The 22319-nt window shown below is 46.6% G+C and overlaps 1 protein-coding gene across 1 annotated transcript in view; it reads left to right on the top strand.

The window, feature by feature from the left end:
• LDLRAD2 (low density lipoprotein receptor class A domain containing 2) overlaps positions 1 to 22319 on the top strand; it is a 105166-nt gene that overhangs the window by 27883 nt on the left and 54964 nt on the right. Inside the window, exon 3 of the mRNA XM_053690227.1 lies at positions 1301 to 1483. Coding sequence (XP_053546202.1) covers positions 1301 to 1483 — 183 coding nt within the window. The remainder of the gene's footprint in view (positions 1 to 1300; positions 1484 to 22319) is intronic.

Raw genomic sequence — 22319 nt, 5'->3', positions numbered from 1 at the left:
TATGTCTAAATATAATTGAAATGCTAATTATGGTTGGGCACAACCAGCTATTTCAGATAACAAAATCTCTTGCCTACCCCCCACTAGGAGATTAATCAGTGATATGCTCACCTGTTTTTCTACCGAGGATACGTGTTTTATTCATATTTCCAGTGTATTTTCAAATATCAAAATAAAGATAAAGATGCTGTTTGCAAACAATTAAATACACTCCAGCAGGTAAAATTGACCATTTTGAGTACATATAGGGGCAGATTACGATGAGTTTAAAGTAAACTGTTTTCGCTCTAGCGGTAACCCAACTAGCGCAAAAATCTGAAGTTAGAATATCGCGTGCACGTTCACGGATTCACCCGTAGAAGTCAATGGAGGAAAAAAACACCCCAATCTTGTGCAAACACGATCACATATCTCATTTGCGCTAACCAAACATAAAAATACATACTGTATATATATATATATATGTACATGTATAAATATATATATATATATATATATATATATATATACATACATACTTATACATCTTTGGACATGTGTATTTATGTATCTCAATGTTAAAGCCCTTTGCCTGCCTTTTTTTTTCTTTAACACCTGAGACCTTATTTCTTTGAGCCTTTATAACTTTTGTGTGCAATATTTTTGTGTAATCATTTTAATTAGATAGTGTTATTATGAGTGTAACTGTACTTGTAATGTGTTTTTTGATGTGTTTTGTGCAACTTTTTCGTTTTGCGAAACAGTTAACCAGAGCATTGAATTTGCGGTAATAATACTAGCGTAAATCGTGATTGCACTTTTGCGATGCGATCGTGTTTACTTTCAACCCATAACATGAGCGGTAAGCCTGATGAGCGCAAACCTTTGCAGTATACCCCATATTGCTTTAATAAGAGAAAATGTTATAGTACAACGTCCCTTTAACCATTCATGAGTCAGACAGAGCGTACAATTTGCTAAATAAAAAAAAAATATTTACTTCTGTTATATAATGTCTCTAAAATGTATAAATTCTCTTTTTTGTGGTCTCCTTTGTTAAAACGTAGCTCCTTTCCTAGAGAGCATACTGAAGTAGGCTGAGGAGCATGCACATGTCTTGAGCCCTATATGGCAGTAGTGTTTACAACATCCATAGCAGTATTATCAATACAGTGTTCAACAAAAATGCACGCTCCTGCGCCTACTTCAGTATGCTGTCATGGTAAATGGTATGATGACTTACTCAAGCACCTGTTCCTACCACTGCCTTTATCATACACAATGTGGTTTTCATTAGCACTGTTTTGTTTCACATTTACAGGATTTAACACATCAGAATGCAGTGCTGAACCATATTTCCACTGTCACAATGGGAAGTGCATACCGTCCAGTCTGGTGTGTGACTCTAAAAGTGTTGACAACTGCGGAGATGGGAGCGACCAGTCCACTAAACCTCCAGCAAACTGCAACGACCCTTCTTTGGACCACGGAGTGAGCAGCAAAGGTTTGCACCAATTTTATTGTCCTTTTTATTATGTAACAGAGGAACAACTGATCTCAAATACACAGAACCAGAACAGCCTTGGAGTAGCTTTGCTACCTGGATGGTATATTTAAGCTTTAGCCCCACATAGGTAATATAGAATAAATATAAACATTTGACTGGAGTATCCTGAAGTTTGGGGAACCCTTTAAAACTGTATCCTACTAAGGGCCAGATTACAAGTGGCGCGGGTTTTTGCAATTGTTTGCGTGTAGATTAAATTGCGCACGTATTACAAGTTGGGGACAATTGCGTGAGGGCAATCACGATTTATGATAGAATCATTACCGTGATTTCAGAGCTGTGATTAACTGTTTTGCAAAATTAAAAAGTTGCACAAAACACATAAAAAATACACTCATAACACCATCTAATAAAAATTATTCACAAAACATTTTGCACAAAAAAGTTATAAGTGCACAAAGATATGAGATCTCAGGTGTTAGAAAAGAAAAAGGCATGCAAAGGGCTTTAACATAGAAATACATACATGTAAATGTCTAAAAATGGTTTTATATATATATATATATTTCTTCTGTTAAGTGTGATCAGTCCACGGGTCATCATTACTTCTGGGATATTACTCCTCCCCAACAGGAAGTGCAAGAGGATTCACCCAGCAGAGCTGCATATAGCTCCTCCCCTCTACGTCACTCCCAGTCATTCTCTTGCACCCAACGACTAGATAGGATGTGTGAGAGGACTATGGTGATTATACTTTAAATAAAAGTCAATCTGTACAAATTGAACAAATTTCACCAAACAACGAGGGGAGAGTTATGCCGACTAACTCGCCTCACGTGTCAGTACCTACATCTCCCGCTCAGAGGGAGGTGCGTGATATTGTAGCGCCGAGTACATCTGGGCGGCCATTACAAATCACATTACAGGATATGGCTACTGTTATGACTGAGGTTTTGGCTAAATTACCAGAACTAAGAGGTAAGCGTGATCACTCTGGGGTGAGAACAGAGTGCGCTGATAATATTAGGGCCATGTCAGACACTGCGTCACAGGTGGCAGAACATGAGGACGGAGAACTTCATTCTGTGGGTGACGGTTCTGATCCAAACAAACTGGATTCAGATATTTCAAATTTTAAATTTAAACTGGAAAACCTCCGTGTATTACTAGGGGAGGTGTTAGCGGCTCTGAATGATTGTAACACAGTTGCAATACCAGAGAAAATGTGTAGGTTGGATAAATATTTTGCGGTACCGACGAGTACTGAGGTTTTTCCTATACCTAAGAGACTTACTGAAATTGTTACTAAGGAGTGGGATAGACCCGGTGTGCCGTTCTCACCCCCTCCGATATTTAGAAAAATGTTTCCAATAGACGCCACCACAAGGGACTTATGGCGAACGGTCCCTAAGGTGGAGGGAGCAGTTTCTACCTTAGCTAAGCGTACCACTATCCCGGTGGAGGATAGCTGTGCTTTTTCAGATCCAATGGATAAAAAGTTAGAGGGTTACCTTAAGAAAATGTTTGTTCAACAAGGTTTTATATTGCAACCCCTTGCATGCATTGCGCCGATCACGGCTGCAGCGGCATTCTGGATTGAGTCTCTGGAAGAGAACATTGGTTCAGCTACTCTGGACGACATTACGGACAGGCTTAGAGTCCTTAAACTAGCTAATTCATTCATTTCGGAGGCCGTAGTACATCTTACTAAACTTACGGCGAAGAATTCAGGATTCGCCATTCAGGCACGCAGGGCGCTGTGGCTAAAATCCTGGTCAGCTGATGTTACTTCTAAGTCTAAATTGCTTAATATACCTTTCAAAGGGCAGACCTTATTCGGGCCCGGGTTGAAAGAGATTATCGCTGACATTACAGGAGGTAAAGGCCATGCCCTGCCTCAGGACAAAGCCAAAGCCAAGACTAGACAGTCTAATTTTCGTTCCTTTCGTAATTTCAAAGCAGGAGCAGCATCAACTTCCTCTGCACCAAAACAGGAAGGAGCTGTTGCTCGCTACAGACAAGGCTGGAAACCTAACCAGTCCTGGAACAAGGGCAAGCAGACTAGGAAACCTGCTGCTGCCCCTAAAACAGCATGAATTGAGGGCCCCCGATCCGGGATCTGATCTAGTGGGGGGCAGACTTTCTCTCTTCGCCCAGGCTTGGGCAAGAGATGTTCAGGATCCCTGGGCGCTAGAGATAATATCTCAGGGATACCTTTTGGACTTCAAATACTCTCCTCCAAGAGAGAGATTTCATCTGTCAAGATTGTCAACAATCCAGACAAAGAAAGAGGCGTTTCTACGCTGCGTACAAGAGCTCTTGTTAATGGGAGTAATCCATCCAGTTCCACGATCGGAACAGGGACAGGGGTTTTACTCAAATCTGTTTGTGGTTCCCAAAAAAGAGGGAACTTTCAGACCAATCCTGGACTTAAAGATCCTAAACAAATTCCTAAGAGTTCCATCGTTCAAGATGGAGACTATTCGGACAATTTTACCTATGATCCAAGAGGGTCAGTACATGACCACTGTAGATTTAAAAGATGCTTACCTTCACATACCGATTCACAAAGATCATTATCGGTACCTAAGGTTTGCCTTCCTAGACAGGCATTACCAGTTTGTGGCTCTTCCATTCGGATTGGCTACAGCTCCAAGAATCTTCACAAAGGTTCTGGGTGCTCTTCTGGCGGTACTAAGACCGCGGGGAATCTCGGTAGCTCCATACCTAGACGACATTCTGATACAAGCTTCAAGCTTTCAAACTGCCAAGTCTCATACAGAGTTAGTGCTGGCATTTCTAAGGTCACATGGATGGAAGGTGAACGAAAAGAAAAGTTCACTCGTTCCACTCACAAGAGTTCCCTTCCTGGGGACTCTTATAGATTCTGTAGAAATGAAGATTTACCTGACAGAGGACAGGCTAACAAGACTTCAAAGTGCTTGCCGCACCCTTCATTCCATTCAACACCCGTCAGTGGCTCAATGCATGGAGGTAATCGGCTTAATGGTAGCGGCAATGGACATAGTACCCTTTGCACGCTTACACCTCAGACCACTGCAACTGTGCATGCTAAGTCAGTGGAATGGGGATTACTCAGACTTATCCCCTTCTCTGAATCTGGATCAAGAGACCAGAAATTCTCTTCTATGGCGGCTTTCTCGGCCACATCTGTCCAGGGGGATGCCATTCAGCAGACCAGACTGGACAATTGTAACAACAGACGCCAGCCTTCTAGGTTGGGGTGCCGTCTGGAATTCTCTGAAGGCTCAGGGACAATGGAGTCAGGAGGAGAGTCTCCTGCCAATAAACATTCTGGAATTGAGAGCAGTTCTCAATGCCCTCCTGGCTTGGCCCCAGTTTACAACTCGGGGGTTCATCAGGTTTCAGTCGGACAACATCACGACTGTAGCTTACATCAACCATCAGGGAGGGACAAGAAGCTCCCTAGCTATGATGGAAGTATCAAAGATAATTCGCTGGGCAGAGTCTCACTCTTGCCACCTGTCAGCAATCCACATCCCGGGAGTGGAGAACTGGGAGGCGGATTTCTTAAGTCGTCAGACTTTTCATCCGGGGGAGTGGGAACTTCATCCGGAGGTCTTTGCCCAAATACTTCAACGTTGGGGCAAACCAGAGATAGATCTCATGGCGTCTCGACAGAACGCCAAGCTTCCTCGTTACGGGTCCAGATCCAGGGATCCAGGAGCAGTCCTGATAGATGCTCTGACAGCACCTTGGGACTTCAGGATGGCTTACGTGTTTCCACCCTTCCCGTTGCTTCCTCGATTGATTGCCAGAATCAAACAAGAGAGAGCATCAGTGATTCTAATAGCACCTGCGTGGCCACGCAGGACTTGGTATGCAGACCTGGTGGACATGTCATCCTGTCCACCTTGGTCTCTACCTCTGCAACAGGACCTTCTGATACAGGGTCCCTTCAAACATCAAAATCTAACTTCTCTGAAGCTGACTGCTTGGAAATTGAACGCTTGATTTTATCAAGACGTGGATTTTCTGAGTCAGTTATTGATACCTTAATACAGGCTAGGAAACCTGTTACCAGAAAGATTTACCATAAGATATGGCGTAAATACCTATATTGGTGTGAATCCAAAGGTTACTCTTGGAGTAAGGTTAGGATTCCTAGGATATTGTCTTTTCTACAAGAAGGTTTAGAAAAGGGTTTATCTGCTAGTTCATTAAAGGGACAGATCTCAGCTCTGTCCATTCTGTTACACAAACGCCTGTCAGAAGTTCCTGACGTCCAGGCTTTTTGTCAGGCTTTGGCCAGAATTAAGCCTGTGTTTAAAACTGTTGCTCCACCATGGAGTTTAAACCTTGTTCTTAATGTTTTACAGGGCGTTCCGTTTGAACCCCTTCATTCCATTGATATAAAGTTGTTATCTTGGAAAGTTCTATTTTTAATGGCTATTTCCTCGGCTCGAAGAGTCTCTGAATTATCAGCCTTACATTGTGATTCTCCTTATTTGATTTTTCATTCGTATAAGGTAGTCCTGCGTACTAAACCTGGGTTCTTACCTAAGGTAGTTACTAACAGGAATATCAATCAAGAGATTGTTGTTCCTTCTTTATGCCCAAATCCTTCTTCAAAGAAGGAACGTCTACTGCACAACCTGGATGTAGTCCGTGCTCTAAAATTTTACTTACAGGCAACTAAGGAATTTCGACAAACGTCTTCTCTGTTTGTCATTTACTCTGGGCAGAGGAGAGGTCAAAAAGCTTCCGCTACCTCTCTTTCTTTTTGGCTTCGTAGCATAATTCGTTTAGCTTATGAGACTGCTGGACAGCAGCCTCCTGAAAGAATTACAGCTCATTCTACTAGAGCTGTGGCTTCCACTTGGGCCTTCAAGAATGAGGCCTCTGTTGAACAGATTTGCAAGGCTGCAACTTGGTCTTCGCTTCATACTTTTTCCAAATTTTACAAATTTGACACTTTTGCTTCATCGGAGGCTATTTTTGGGAGAAAGGTTCTTCAGGCAGTGGTTCCTTCTGTATAAAGAGCCTGCCTATCCCTCCCGTCATCCGTGTACTTTTGCTTTGGTATTGGTATCCCAGAAGTAATGATGACCCGTGGACTGATCACACTTAACATAAGAAAAAATAATTTATGCTTACCTTATAATTTCCTTTCTTCTGTAGTGTGATCAGTCCACGGCCCGCCCTGTTTTTAAGGCAGGTAAATATTTTTTAATTTATACTCCAGTCACCACTTCACCCTTGGCTTTTCCTTTCTCGTTGGTCCTTGGTCGAATGACTGGGAGTGACGTAGAGGGGAGGAGCTATATGCAGCTCTGCTGGGTGAATCCTCTTGCACTTCCTGTTGGGGAGGAGTAATATCCCAGAAGTAATGATGACCCGTGGACTGATCACACTACAGAAGAAAGGAATTTATCAGGTAAGCATAAATTATGTTATATATATATGTATTTATTTACAGACATATATACACATATGGACACATAAATACATATGTACACATATGTAGACATATATATATAAGTGCATTAGAGCCCTTTGCAATTAAGTAGATGAAAACATGAAAAGCAATATTTATGCAATATTCATATTTACTAAAGTGTTATACTGTGTATTTAATATAAATATTTCACATCCCAATGTTCTGCATATAGCAAAATATGTTCTAAGTGTTTATAAAAAGACATTCATATACCTATATATATATATATATCTATATACACTCACCGGCCACTTTATTAGGTACACCTTGCTAGTACCGGGTTACCTTCAGAACTACCTTAATTCTTCGAGGCATAGATTCAACAAGGTGTTGAAAACATTTCTCAGACATTTTGAAGATAGGTATACTGTAGTCATAAAGGGATGGATACTCAGGTAGGCCGTAGTGTTTAAACGATGCTCAATTGGTACTAAGGGGCCAAAAGTGTGCCAAGAAAATATACCCACACCATTACACCGCGACCACCAGCCTGAACCATTGATACAAGGCAGGATGGATCCATGCTTTCATGTTGTTTACGCCTAATTCTAACCCTACCATCTGAATGTCGCAGCTGAAATCGAGACTCATCAGACCAGGCACAATTTTGGTGAGCCTCTGTGAATTGTAGTCTCAGTTTCCTGTTCTTAGCTGACAGGAGAGGCACCCGGTGTGGTCTTCTGTTGATGTAGCCCATCTGCTTCAAGGTTCGACGTGTTGTGCATACAGAGATGGTATTTTGCATACCTTGGTTGCAACGAGTGGTTATTTGAGTTACTGTTAGCCTTTCTATCATCTCGAACCAGTCTGCCCATTCTCCTCTGACATCAACAAGGCATTTTCGCTGCTGTGTTATGTCACTCTATGTCAGCTTCCCTCACAGTAACACTCTGTGGCACACTGGTGATCATGTCACATGCTGATGGCTGCTGTGTTATGTCACTCTATGTCAGCTTCCCTCACAGTAACACTCTGTAGCACACTGGTGATCATGTCACATGCTGATGGCTGCTGTATTAAGTCACTCTATGTCAGCCTCCCTCACAGTAACACTCTGTAGCACACTGGTGATCATGTCACATGCTGATGGCTGCTGTGTTATGTCACTCTATGTCAGTCTCCCTCACAGTGACACTCTGTAGCACACTGGTGATCATGTCACATGCTGATGGCTGCTGTTATGTCACTCTATGTCAGTCTCCCTCACAGTAACACTCTGTAGCACACTGGTGATCATGTCACATGCTGATGGCTGCTGTGTTATGTCACTCTATGTCAGCCTCCCTCACAGTGACACTCTGTAGCACACTGGTGATCATGTCACATGCTGATGGCTGCTGTTATGTCACTCTGTCAGTCTCCCTCACAGTGACACTCTGTAGCACACTGGTGATCATGTCACATGCTGATGGCTTCTGTATTAAGTCACTCTATGTCAGTCTCCCTCACAGTGACACTCTGTAGCACACTGGTGATCATGTCACATGCTGATGGCTGCTGTTATGTCACTCTATGTCAGCCTCCCTCACAGTGACACTCTGTAGCACACTGGTGATCATGTCACATGCTGATGGCTGCTGTGTTATGTCACTCTATGTCAGCCTCCCTCACAGTGACACTCTGTGGCACACTGGTGATCATGTCACATGCTGATGGCTGCTGTGTTATGTCACTCTATGTCAGCCTCCCTCACAGTGACACTCTGTAGCACACTGGTGATTATGTCACATGCTGATGGCTGCTGTTATGTCACTCTATGTCAGTCTCCCTCACAGTGACACTCTGTAGCACACTGGTGATCATGTCACATGCTGATGGCTGCTGTGTTATGTCACTCTATGTCAGCCTCCCTCACAGTGACACTCTGTAGCACACTGGTGATCATGTCACATGCTGATGGCTGCTGTGTTATGTCACTCTATGTCAGCCTCCCTCACAGTGACACTCTGTAGCACACTGGTGATCATGTCACATGCTGATGGCTGCTGTATTAAGTCACTCTATGTCAGCCTCCCTCACAGTAACACTCTGTAGCACACTGGTGATCATGTCACATGCTGATGGCTGCTGTTATGTCACTCTATGTCAGCCTCCCTCACAGTGACACTCTGTAGCACACTGGTGATCATGTCACATGCTGATGGCTGCTGTGTTATGTCACTCTATGTCAGCCTCCCTCACAGTGACACTCTGTAGCACACTGGTGATTATGTTACATGCTGACGGCTGCTGTGTTATGTCACTCTATGTCAGCCTCCCTCACAGTGACACTCTGTAGCACACTGGTGATCATGTCACATGCTGATGGCTTCTGTATTATGTCACTCTATGTCAGTCTCCCTCACAGTAACACTCTGTAGCACACTGGTGATCATGTCACATGCTGATGGCTGCTGTATTAAGTCACTCTATGTCAGCCTCCCTCACAGTAACACTCTGTAGCACACTGGTGATCATGTCACATGCTGATGGCTGCTGTGTTATGTCACTCTATGTCAGCCTCCCTCACAGTGACACTCTGTAGCACACTGGTGATCATGTCACATGCTGATGGCTGCTGTGTTATGTCACTCTATGTCAGCCTCCCTCACAGTAACACTCTGTGGCACACTGGTGATCATGTCACATGCTGATGGCTGCTGTTATGTCACTCTGTCAGTCTCCCTCACAGTGACACTCTGTAGCACACTGGTGATCATGTCACATGCTGATGGCTTCTGTATTAAGTCACTCTATGTCAGTCTCCCTCACAGTGACACTCTGTAGCACACTGGTGATCATGTCACATGCTGATGGCTGCTGTGTTATGTCACTCTATGTCAGCCTCCCTCACAGTGACACTCTGTAGCACACTGGTGATCATGTCACATGCTGATGGCTGCTGTGTTATGTCACTCTATGTCAGCCTCCCTCACAGTGACACTCTGTGGCACACTGGTGATCATGTCACATGCTGATGGCTGCTGTGTTATGTCACTCTATGTCAGCCTCCCTCACAGTGACACTCTGTAGCACACTGGTGATTATGTCACATGCTGATGGCTGCTGTTATGTCACTCTATGTCAGTCTCCCTCACAGTGACACTCTGTAGCACACTGGTGATCATGTCACATGCTGATGGCTGCTGTGTTATGTCACTCTATGTCAGCCTCCCTCACAGTGACACTCTGTAGCACACTGGTGATCATGTCACATGCTGATGGCTGCTGTGTTATGTCACTCTATGTCAGCCTCCCTCACAGTGACACTCTGTAGCACACTGGTGATCATGTCACATGCTGATGGCTGCTGTATTAAGTCACTCTATGTCAGCCTCCCTCACAGTAACACTCTGTAGCACACTGGTGATCATGTCACATGCTGATGGCTGCTGTTATGTCACTCTATGTCAGCCTCCCTCACAGTGACCCTCTGTAGCACATTGGTGATCATGTCACATGCTAACTGCTGTGTTATGTCACTCTATGTCAGTCTCCCTCACAGTGACACTCTGTAGCACACTGGTGATTATGTTACATGCTGACGGCTGCTGTATTATGTCACTCTATGTCAGCCTCCCTCACAGTGACACTCTGTGGCACACTGGTGATTATGTCACATGCTGATGGCTGCTGTATTATGTCACTCTATGTCAGCCTCCCTCACAGTGACACTCTGTAGCACACTGGTGATCATGTCACATGCTGATGGCTGCTGTATTATGTCACTCTATGTCAGCCTCCCTCACAGTGACACTCTGTAGCACACTGGTGATCATGTCACATGCTGATGGCTGCTGTGTTATGTCACTCTATGTCAGTCTCCCTCACAGTGACACTCTGTAGCACACTGGTGATCATGTCACATGCTGATGGCTGCTGTGTTATGTCACTCTATGTCAGCCTCCCTCACAGTGACACTCTGTAGCACACTGGTGATCATGTCACATGCTGATGGCTGCTGTATTAAGTCACTCTATGTCAGCCTCCCTCACAGTAACACTCTGTAGCACACTGGTGATCATGTCACATGCTGATGGCTGCTGTTATGTCACTCTATGTCAGCCTCCCTCACAGTGACCCTCTGTAGCACATTGGTGATCATGTCACATGCTAACTGCTGTGTTATGTCACTCTATGTCAGTCTCCCTCACAGTGACACTCTGTAGCACACTGGTGATTATGTTACATGCTGACGGCTGCTGTATTATGTCACTCTATGTCAGCCTCCCTCACAGTGACACTCTGTGGCACACTGGTGATTATGTCACATGCTGATGGCTGCTGTATTATGTCACTCTATGTCAGCCTCCCTCACAGTGACACTCTGTAGCACACTGGTGATCATGTCACATGCTGATGGCTGCTGTATTATGTCACTCTATGTCAGCCTCCCTCACAGTGACACTCTGTAGCACACTGGTGATCATGTCACATGCTGATGGCTGCTGTGTTATGTCACTCTATGTCAGTCTCCCTAACAGTGACACTCTGTAGCACACTGGTGATCATGTCACATGCTGATGGCTGCTGTGTTATGTCACTCTATGTCAGTCTCCCTCACAGTGACACTGTGTAGCACACTGGTGATCATGTCACATGCTGACGGCTGCTGTGTTATGTCACTCTATGTCAGCCTCCCTCACAGTGACACTCTGTAGTACACTGGTGATCATGTCACATGCTGATGGCTGCTGTGTTATGTCACTCTATGTCAGTCTCCCTCACAGTGACACTCTGTAGCACACTGGTGATCATGTCACATGCTGATGGCTGCTGTGTTATGTCACTCTATGTCAGCCTCCCTCACAGTGACACTCTGTAGCACACTGGTGATCATGTCACATGCTGATGGCTGCTGTGTTATGTCACTCTATGTCAGCCTCCCTCACAGTGACACTCTGTGGCACACTGGCGATCATGTCACATGCTGTTGGCTGCTGTTATGTCACTCTATGTCAGCCTCCCTCACAGTGACACTCTGTGGCACACTGGTGATCATGTCACATGCTGATGGCTGCTGTGTTATGTCACTCTATGTCAGCCTCCCTTACAGTAACACTCTGTGGCACACTGGTGATCATGTCACATGCTGATGGCTGCTGTGTTATGTCACTCTATGTAAGCCTCCCTCACAGTGACACTCTGTGACACACTGGTGATCATGTCACATGCTGATGGCTGCTGTGTTATGTCACTCTATGTCAGCCTCCCTTACAGTAACACTCTGTGGCACACTAGTGATCATGTCACATGCTGATGGCTGCGGTGTTATGTCACTCTATGTCAGTCTCCCTCACAGTGACACTCTGTAGCACACTGGTGATCATGTCACATGCTGATGGCTGCTGTGTTATGTCACTCTATGTCAGTCTCCCTCACAGTGACACTCTGTAGCACACTGGTGATCATGTCACATGCTGACTGCTGTGTTATGTCACTCTATGTCAGCCTCCCTTACAGTGACACTCTGTGGCACACTGGTGATTATGTCACATGCTGACTGCTGCTGTTATGTCACTCTATGTCAGTCTCCCTCACAGTGACACTCTGTGGCACACTGGTGATCATGTCACATGCTGACGGCTGCTGTGTTATGTCACTCTATGTCAGTCTCCCTCACAGTGACACTCTGTAGCACACTGGTGATTATGTCACATGCTGATGGCTGCTGTATTAAGTCACTCTATGTCAGCCTCCCTCACAGTGACACTCTGTAGCACACTGGCGATCATGTCACATGCTGATGGCTGCTGTGTTATGTCACTCTATGTCAGTCTCCCTCACAGTGACACTCTGTAGCACACTGGTGATCATGTCACATGCTGATGGCTGCTGTGTTATGTCACTCTATGTCAGCCTCCCTTACAGTAACACTCTGTGGCACACTGGTGATCATGTCACATGCTGATGGCTGCTGTTATGTCACTCTATGTCAGCCTCCCTTACAGTGACACTCTGTAGCACACTGGTGATCATGTCACATGCTGATGGCTGCTGTGTTATGTCACTCTATGTCAGCCTCCCTCACAGTGACACTCTGTAGCACACTGGTGATCATGTCACATGCTGATGGCTGCTGTGTTATGTCACTCTATGTCAGTCTCCCTCACAGTGACAATCTGTAGCACACTGGTGATCATGTCACATGCTGATGGCTGCTGTATTAAGTCACTCTATGTCAGTCTCCCTCACAGTGACACTCTGTAGCACACTGGTGATCATGTCACATGCTGATGGCTGCTGTGTTATGTCACTCTATGTCAGCCTCCCTCACAGTGACACTCTGTAGCACACTGGTGATCATGTCACATGCTGATGGCTGCTGTGTTATGTCACTCTATGTCAGCCTCCCTCACAGTGACACTCTGTAGCACACTGGTGATCATGTCACATGCTGATGGCTGCTGTGTTATGTCACTCTATGTCAGCCTCCCTCACAGTGACACTCTGTAGCACACTGGTGATCATGTCACATGCTGATGGCTGCTGTGTTATGTCACTCTATGTCAGCCTCCCTCACAGTAACACTCTGTGGCACACTGGTGATCATGTCACATGCTGATGGCTGCTGTGTTATGTCACTCTATGTCAGCCTCCCTCACAGTGACACTCTGTAGCACACTGGTGATCATGTCACATGCTGATGGCTGCTGTGTTATGTCACTCTATGTCAGCCTCCCTCACAGTGACACTCTGTGGCACACTGGTGATTATGTCACATGCTGATGGCTGCTGTGTTATGTCACTCTATGTCAGCCTCCCTCACAGTGACACTCTGTAGCACACTGGTGATCATGTCACATGCTGATGGCTGCTGTGTTATGTCACTCTATGTCAGCCTCCCTCACAGTGACACTCTGTAGCACACTGGTGATTATGTCACATGCTGATGGCTGCTGTGTTATGTCACTCTATGTCAGTCTCCCTCACAGTGACACTCTGTAGCACACTGGTGATCATGTCACATGCTGACGGCTGCTGTTATGTCACTCTATGTCAGCCTCCCTCACAGTAACACTCTGTGGCACACTGGTGATCATGTCACATACTGATGGCTGCTGTGTTATGTCACTCTATGTCAGCCTCCCTCACAGTGACACTCTGTGGCACACTGGTGATCATGTCACATGCTGACGGCTGCTGTGTTATGTCACTCTATGTCAGTCTCCCTCACAGTGACACTCTGTAGCACACTGGTGATCATGTCACATGCTGATGGCTGCTGTGTTATGTCACTCTATGTCAGTCTCCCTCACAGTGACACTCTGTAGCACACTGGTGATCATGTCACATGCTGATGGCTGCTGTGTTATGTCACTCTATGTCAGCCTCCCTCACAGTGACACTCTGTAGCACACTGGTGATTATGTCACATGCTGATGGCTGCTGTGTTATGTCACTCTATGTCAGCCTCCCTCACAGTGACACTCTGTAGCACACTGGTGATCATGTCACATGCTGATGGCTGCTGTGTTATGTCACTCTATGTCAGCCTCCCTCACAGTGACACTCTGTAGCACACTGGTGATTATGTCACATGCTGATGGCTGCTGTGTTATGTCACTCTATGTCAGTCTCCCTCACAGTGACACTCTGTAGCACACTGGTGATCATGTCACATGCTGACTGCTGTGTTATGTCACTCTATGTCAGCCTCCCTTACAGTGACACTCTGTGGCACACTGGTGATTATGTCACATGCTGACTGCTGCTGTTATGTCACTCTATGTCAGTCTCCCTCACAGTGACACTCTGTGGCACACTGGTGATCATGTCACATGCTGACGGCTGCTGTGTTATGTCACTCTATGTCAGTCTCCCTCACAGTGACACTCTGTAGCACACTGGTGATTATGTCACATGCTGATGGCTGCTGTATTAAGTCACTCTATGTCAGCCTCCCTCACAGTGACACTCTGTAGCACACTGGCGATCATGTCACATGCTGATGGCTGCTGTGTTATGTCACTCTATGTCAGTCTCCCTCACAGTGACACTCTGTAGCACACTGGTGATCATGTCACATGCTGATGGCTGCTGTGTTATGTCACTCTATGTCAGCCTCCCTTACAGTAACACTCTGTGGCACACTGGTGATCATGTCACATGCTGATGGCTGCTGTTATGTCACTCTATGTCAGCCTCCCTTACAGTGACACTCTGTAGCACACTGGTGATCATGTCACATGCTGATGGCTGCTGTGTTATGTCACTCTATGTCAGCCTCCCTCACAGTGACACTCTGTAGCACACTGGTGATCATGTCACATGCTGATGGCTGCTGTGTTATGTCACTCTATGTCAGTCTCCCTCACAGTGACAATCTGTAGCACACTGGTGATCATGTCACATGCTGATGGCTGCTGTATTAAGTCACTCTATGTCAGTCTCCCTCACAGTGACACTCTGTAGCACACTGGTGATCATGTCACATGCTGATGGCTGCTGTGTTATGTCACTCTATGTCAGCCTCCCTCACAGTGACACTCTGTAGCACACTGGTGATCATGTCACATGCTGATGGCTGCTGTGTTATGTCACTCTATGTCAGCCTCCCTCACAGTGACACTCTGTAGCACACTGGTGATCATGTCACATGCTGATGGCTGCTGTGTTATGTCACTCTATGTCAGCCTCCCTCACAGTGACACTCTGTAGCACACTGGTGATCATGTCACATGCTGATGGCTGCTGTGTTATGTCACTCTATGTCAGCCTCCCTCACAGTGACACTCTGTAGCACACTGGTGATCATGTCACATGCTGATGGCTGCTGTGTTATGTCACTCTATGTCAGCCTCCCTCACAGTAACACTCTGTGGCACACTGGTGATCATGTCACATGCTGATGGCTGCTGTGTTATGTCACTCTATGTCAGCCTCCCTCACAGTGACACTCTGTAGCACACTGGTGATCATGTCACATGCTGATGGCTGCTGTGTTATGTCACTCTATGTCAGCCTCCCTCACAGTGACACTCTGTGGCACACTGGTGATTATGTCACATGCTGATGGCTGCTGTGTTATGTCACTCTATGTCAGCCTCCCTCACAGTGACACTCTGTAGCACACTGGTGATCATGTCACATGCTGATGGCTGCTGTGTTATGTCACTCTATGTCAGCCTCCCTCACAGTGACACTCTGTAGCACACTGGTGATTATGTCACATGCTGATGGCTGCTGTGTTATGTCACTCTATGTCAGTCTCCCTCACAGTGACACTCTGTAGCACACTGGTGATCATGTCACATGCTGACGGCTGCTGTTATGTCACTCTATGTCAGCCTCCCTCACAGTAACACTCTGTGGCACACTGGTGATCATGTCACATACTGATGGCTGCTGTGTTATGTCACTCTATGTCAGCCTCCCTCACAGTGACACTCTGTGGCACACTGGTGATCATGTCACATGCTGACGGCTGCTGTGTTATGTCACTCTATGTCAGTCTCCCTCACAGTGACACTCTGTAGCACACTGGTGATCATGTCACATGCTGATGGCTGCTGTGTTATGTCACTCTATGTCAGTCTCCCTCACAGTGACACTCTGTAGCACACTGGTGATCATGTCACATGCTGATGGCTGCTGTGTTATGTCACTCTATGTCAGCCTCCCTCACAGTGACACTCTGTAGCACACTGGTGATTATGTCACATGCTGATGGCTGCTGTGTTATGTCACTCTATGTCAGTCTCCCTCACAGTGACACTCTGTAGCACACTGGTGATCATGTCACATGCTGACGGCTGCTGTTATGTCACTCTATGTCAGCCTCCCTCACAGTAACACTCTGTGGCACACTGGTGATCATGTCACATACTGATGGCTGCTGTGTTATGTCACTCTATGTCAGCCTCCCTCACAGTGACACTCTGTGGCACACTGGTGATCATGTCACATGCTGACGGCTGCTGTGTTATGTCACTCTATGTCAGTCTCCCTCACAGTGACACTCTGTAGCACACTGGTGATCATGTCACATGCTGATGGCTGCTGTTATGTCACTCTGTCAGTCTCCCTCACAGTAACACTCTGTAGCACACTGGTGATCATGTCACATGCTGATGGCTGCTGTGTTATGTCACTCTATGTCAGTCTCCCTCACAGTGACACTCTGTAGCACACTGGTGATCATGTCACATGCTGATGGCTGCTGTGTTATGTCACTCTATGTCAGCCTCCCTCACAGTGACACTCTGTAGCACACTGGTGATTATGTCACATGCTGATGGCTGCTGTGTTATGTCACTCTATGTCAGTCTCCCTCACAGTGACCCTCTGTAGCACACTGGTGATCATGTCACATGCTGACTGCTGCTGTGTTATGTCACTCTATGTCAGTCTCCCTCACAGTGACCCTCTGTAGCACACTGGTGATCATGTCACATGCTGATGGCTGCTGTGTTATGTCACTCTATGTCAGCTTCCCTCACAGTGACACTCTGTGGCACACTGGTGATCATGTCACATGCTGATGGCTGCTGTGTTATGTCACTCTATGTCAGTCTCCCTCACAGTGACACTCTGTAGCACACTGGTGATTATGTCACATGCTGATGGCTGCTGTGTTATGTCACTCTATATCTGCCTCCCTCACAGTGACACTCTGTAGCACACTGGTGATCATGTCACATGCTGATGGCTGCTGTGTTATGTCACTCTATATCTGCCTCCCTCACAGTGACACTCTGTAGCACACTGGCGATCATGTCACATGCTGATGGCTGCTGTGTTATGTCACTCTATGTCAGCCTCCCTCACAGTGACACTCTGTGGCACACTGGTGATCATGTCACATGCTGATGGCTGCTGTATTAAGTCACTCTATGTCAGTCTCCCTCACAGTGACACTCTGTAGCACACTGGTGATCATGTCACATGCTGATGGCTGCTGTGTTATGTCACTCTATGTCAGCCTCCCTCACAGTGACACTCTGTAGCACACTGGTGATCATGTCACATGCTGATGGCTGCTGTGTTATGTCACTCTATGTCAGCCTCCCTCACAGTGACACTCTGTAGCACACTGGTGATCATGTCACATGCTGATGGCTGCTGTGTTATGTCACTCTATGTCAGCCTCCCTCACAGTGACACTCTGTAGCACACTGGTGATCATGTCACATGCTGACTGCTGCTGTGTTATGTCACTCTATGTCAGCCTCCCTCACAGTGACACTCTGTGGCACACTGGTGATCATGTCACATGCTGATGGCTGCTGTGTTATGTCACTCTATGTCAGCCTCCCTTACAGTAACACTCTGTGGCACACTGGTGATCATGTCACATGCTGATGGCTGCTGTGTTATGTCACTCTATGTAAGCCTCCCTCACAGTGACACTCTGTGACACACTGGTGATCATGTCACATGCTGATGGCTGCTGTGTTATGTCACTCTATGTCAGCCTCCCTTACAGTAACACTCTGTGGCACACTGGTGATCATGTCACATGCTGATGGCTGCTGTGTTATGTCACTCTATGTCAGTCTCCCTCACAGTGACACTCTGTAGCACACTGGTGATCATGTCACATGCTGATGGCTGCTGTGTTATGTCACTCTATGTCAGTCTCCCTCACAGTGACACTCTGTAGCACACTGGTGATCATGTCACATGCTGACTGCTGTGTTATGTCACTCTATGTCAGCCTCCCTTACAGTGACACTCTGTGGCACACTGGTGATTATGTCACATGCTGACTGCTGCTGTTATGTCACTCTATGTCAGTCTCCCTCACAGTGACACTCTGTGGCACACTGGTGATCATGTCACATGCTGACGGCTGCTTTGTTATGTCACTCTATGTCAGTCTCCCTCACAGTGACACTCTGTAGCACACTGGTGATCATGTCACATGCTGATGGCTGCTGTGTTATGTCACTCTATGTCAGTCTCCCTCACAGTAACACTCTGTAGCACACTGGTGATTATGTCACATGCTGATGGCTGCTGTATTAAGTCACTCTATGTCAGCCTCCCTCACAGTGACACTCTGTAGCACACTGGCGATCATGTCACATGCTGATGGCTGCTGTGTTATGTCACTCTATGTCAGTCTCCCTCACAGTGACACTCTGTAGCACACTGGCGATCATGTCACATGCTGATGGCTGCTGTGTTATGTCACTCTGTCAGTCTCCCTCACAGTGACACTCTGTAGCACACTGGTGATCATGTCACATGCTGATGGCTGCTGTGTTATGTCACTCTGTCAGTCTCCCTCACAGTGACACTCTGTAGCACACTGGTGATCATGTCACAAGCTGATGGCTGCTGTGTTATGTCACTCTATGTCAGCCTCCCTTACAGTAACACTCTGTGGCACACTGGTGATCATGTCACATGCTGATGGCTGCTGTTATGTCACTCTATGTCAGTCTCCCTCACAGTGACACTCTGTAGCACACTGGTGATCATGTCACATGCTGATGGCTGCTGTGTTATGTCACTCTATGTCAGCCTCCCTCACAGTGACACTCTGTAGCACACTGGTGATCATGTCACATGCTAATGGCTGCTGTGTTATGTCACTCTATGTCAGTCTCCCTCACAGTGACAATCTGTAGCACACTGGTGATCATGTCACATGCTGATGGCTGCTGTATTATGTCACTCTATGTCAGCCTCCCTCACAGTGACACTCTGTAGCACACTGGTGATCATGTCACATGCTGATGGCTGCTGTGTTATGTCACTCTATGTCAGTCTCCCTCACAGTGACACTCTGTAGCACACTGGTGATCATGTCACATGCTGATGGCTGCTGTATTAAGTCACTCTATGTCAGTCTCCCTCACAGTGACACTCTGTAGCACACTGGTGATCATGTCACATGCTGACTGCTGTGTTATGTCACTCTATGTCAGCCTCCCTTACAGTGACACTCTGTAGCACACTGGTGATCATGTCACATGCTGACTGCTGTGTTATGTCACTCTATGTCAGCCTCCCTTACAGTGACACTCTGTAGCACACTGGTGATCATGTCATGCTGATGGCTGCTGTGTTATGTCACTCTATGTCAGCCTCCCTCACAGTGACACTCTGTAGCACACTGGTGATCATGTCACATGCTGATGGCTGCTGTATTAATTCACTCTATGTCAGCCTCCCTCACAGTGACAATCTGTAGCACACTGGTGATCATGTCACATGCTGATGGCTGCTGTGTTATGTCACTCTATGTCAGTCTCCCTCACAGTGACACTCTGTAGCACACTGGTGATCATGTCACATGCTGATGGCTGCTGTTATGTCACTCTATGTCAGCCTCCCTCACAGTGACACTCTGTGGCACACTGGTGATCATGTCACATGCTGATGGCTGCTGTGTTATGTCACTCTATGTCAGCCTCCCTTACAGTAACACTCTGTGGCACACTGGTGATCATGTCACATGCTGATGGCTGCTGTGTTATGTCACTCTATGTAAGCCTCCCTCACAGTGACACTCTGTGACACACTGGTGATCATGTCACATGCTGATGGCTGCTGTGTTATGTCACTCTATGTCAGTCTCCCTCACAGTGACACTCTGTAGCACACTGGTGATCATGTCACATGCTGATGGCTGCTGTGTTATGTCACTCTATGTCAGTCTCCCTCACAGTGACACTCTGTAGCACACTGGTGATCATGTCACATGCTGACTGCTGTGTTATGTCACTCTATGTCAGCCTCCCTTACAGTGACACTCTGTGGCACACTGGTGATTATGTCACATGCTGACTGCTGCTGTTATGTCACTCTATGTCAGTCTCCCTCACAGTGACACTCTGTGGCACACTGGTGATCATGTCACATGCTGACGGCTGCTGTGTTATGTCACTCTATGTCAGTCTCCCTCACAGTGACACTCTGTAGCACACTGGTGATTATGTCACATGCTGATGGCTGCTGTATTAAGTCACTCTATGTCAGCCTCCCTCACAGTGACACTCTGTAGCACACTGGCGATCATGTCACATGCTGATGGCTGCTGTGTTATGTCACTCTATGTCAGTCTCCCTCACAGTGACACTCTGTAGCACACTGGTGATCATGTCACATGCTGATGGCTGCTGTGTTATGTCACTCTATGTCAGCCTCCCTTACAGTAACACTCTGTGGCACACTGGTGATCATGTCACATGCTGATGGCTGCTGTTATGTCACTCTATGTCAGCCTCCCTTACAGTGACACTCTGTAGCACACTGGTGATCATGTCACATGCTGATGGCTGCTGTGTTATGTCACTCTATGTCAGCCTCCCTCACAGTGACACTCTGTAGCACACTGGTGATCATGTCACATGCTGATGGCTGCTGTGTTATGTCACTCTATGTCAGTCTCCCTCACAGTGACAATCTGTAGCACACTGGTGATCATGTCACATGCTGATGGCTGCTGTATTAAGTCACTCTATGTCAGTCTCCCTCACAGTGACACTCTGTAGCACACTGGTGATCATGTCACATGCTGATGGCTGTGTTATGTCACTCTATGTCAGCCTCCCTTACAGTGACACTCTGTAGCACACTGGTGATCATGTCACATGCTGATGGCTGCTGTGTTATGTCACTCTATGTCAGCCTCCCTCACAGTGACACTGTAGCACACTGGTGATCATGTCACATGCTGGTGGCTGCTGTATTAAGTCACTCTATGTCAGTCTCCCTCACAGTGACACTCTGTAGCACACTGGTGATCATGTCACATGCTGATGGCTGCTGTGTTATGTCACTCTATGTCAGTCTCCCTCACAGTGACACTCTGTGGCACACTGGCGATCATGTCACATGCTGATGGCTGCTGTGTTATGTCACTCTATGTCAGCCTCCCTCACAGTCACACTCTGTGGCACACTGGTGATCATGTCACATGCTGATGGCTGCTGTGTTATGTCACTCTATGTCAGTCTCCCTCACAGTGACACTCTGTAGCACACTGGTGATCATGTCATGCTGATGGCTGCTGTGTTATGTCACTCTATGTCAGTCTCCCTCACAGTGACACTCTGTAGCACACTGGTGATCATGTCACATGCTGATGGCTGCTGTGTTATGTCACTCTATGTCAGCCTCCCTCACAGTGACACTCTGTAGCACACTGGTGATCATGTCACATGCTGACTGCTGCTGTATTAAGTCACTCTATGTCAGTCTCCCTCACAGTGACAATCTGTGGCACACTGGTGATCATGTCACATGCTGATGGCTGCTGTGTTATGTCACTCTGTCAGTCTCCCTCACAGTGACACTCTGTAGCACACTGGTGATCATGTCACATGCTGATGGCTGCTGTGTTATGTCACTCTATGTCAGTCTCCCTCACAGTGACACTCTGTGGCACACTGGCGATCATGTCACATGCTGATGGCT

This window comes from Bombina bombina, chromosome 8 (genome assembly GCF_027579735.1).
Source record: "Bombina bombina isolate aBomBom1 chromosome 8, aBomBom1.pri, whole genome shotgun sequence".
NCBI classification, from domain to species: domain Eukaryota; kingdom Metazoa; phylum Chordata; class Amphibia; order Anura; family Bombinatoridae; genus Bombina; species Bombina bombina.
This window is presented reverse-complemented; position numbering and strand designations above follow the sequence as displayed.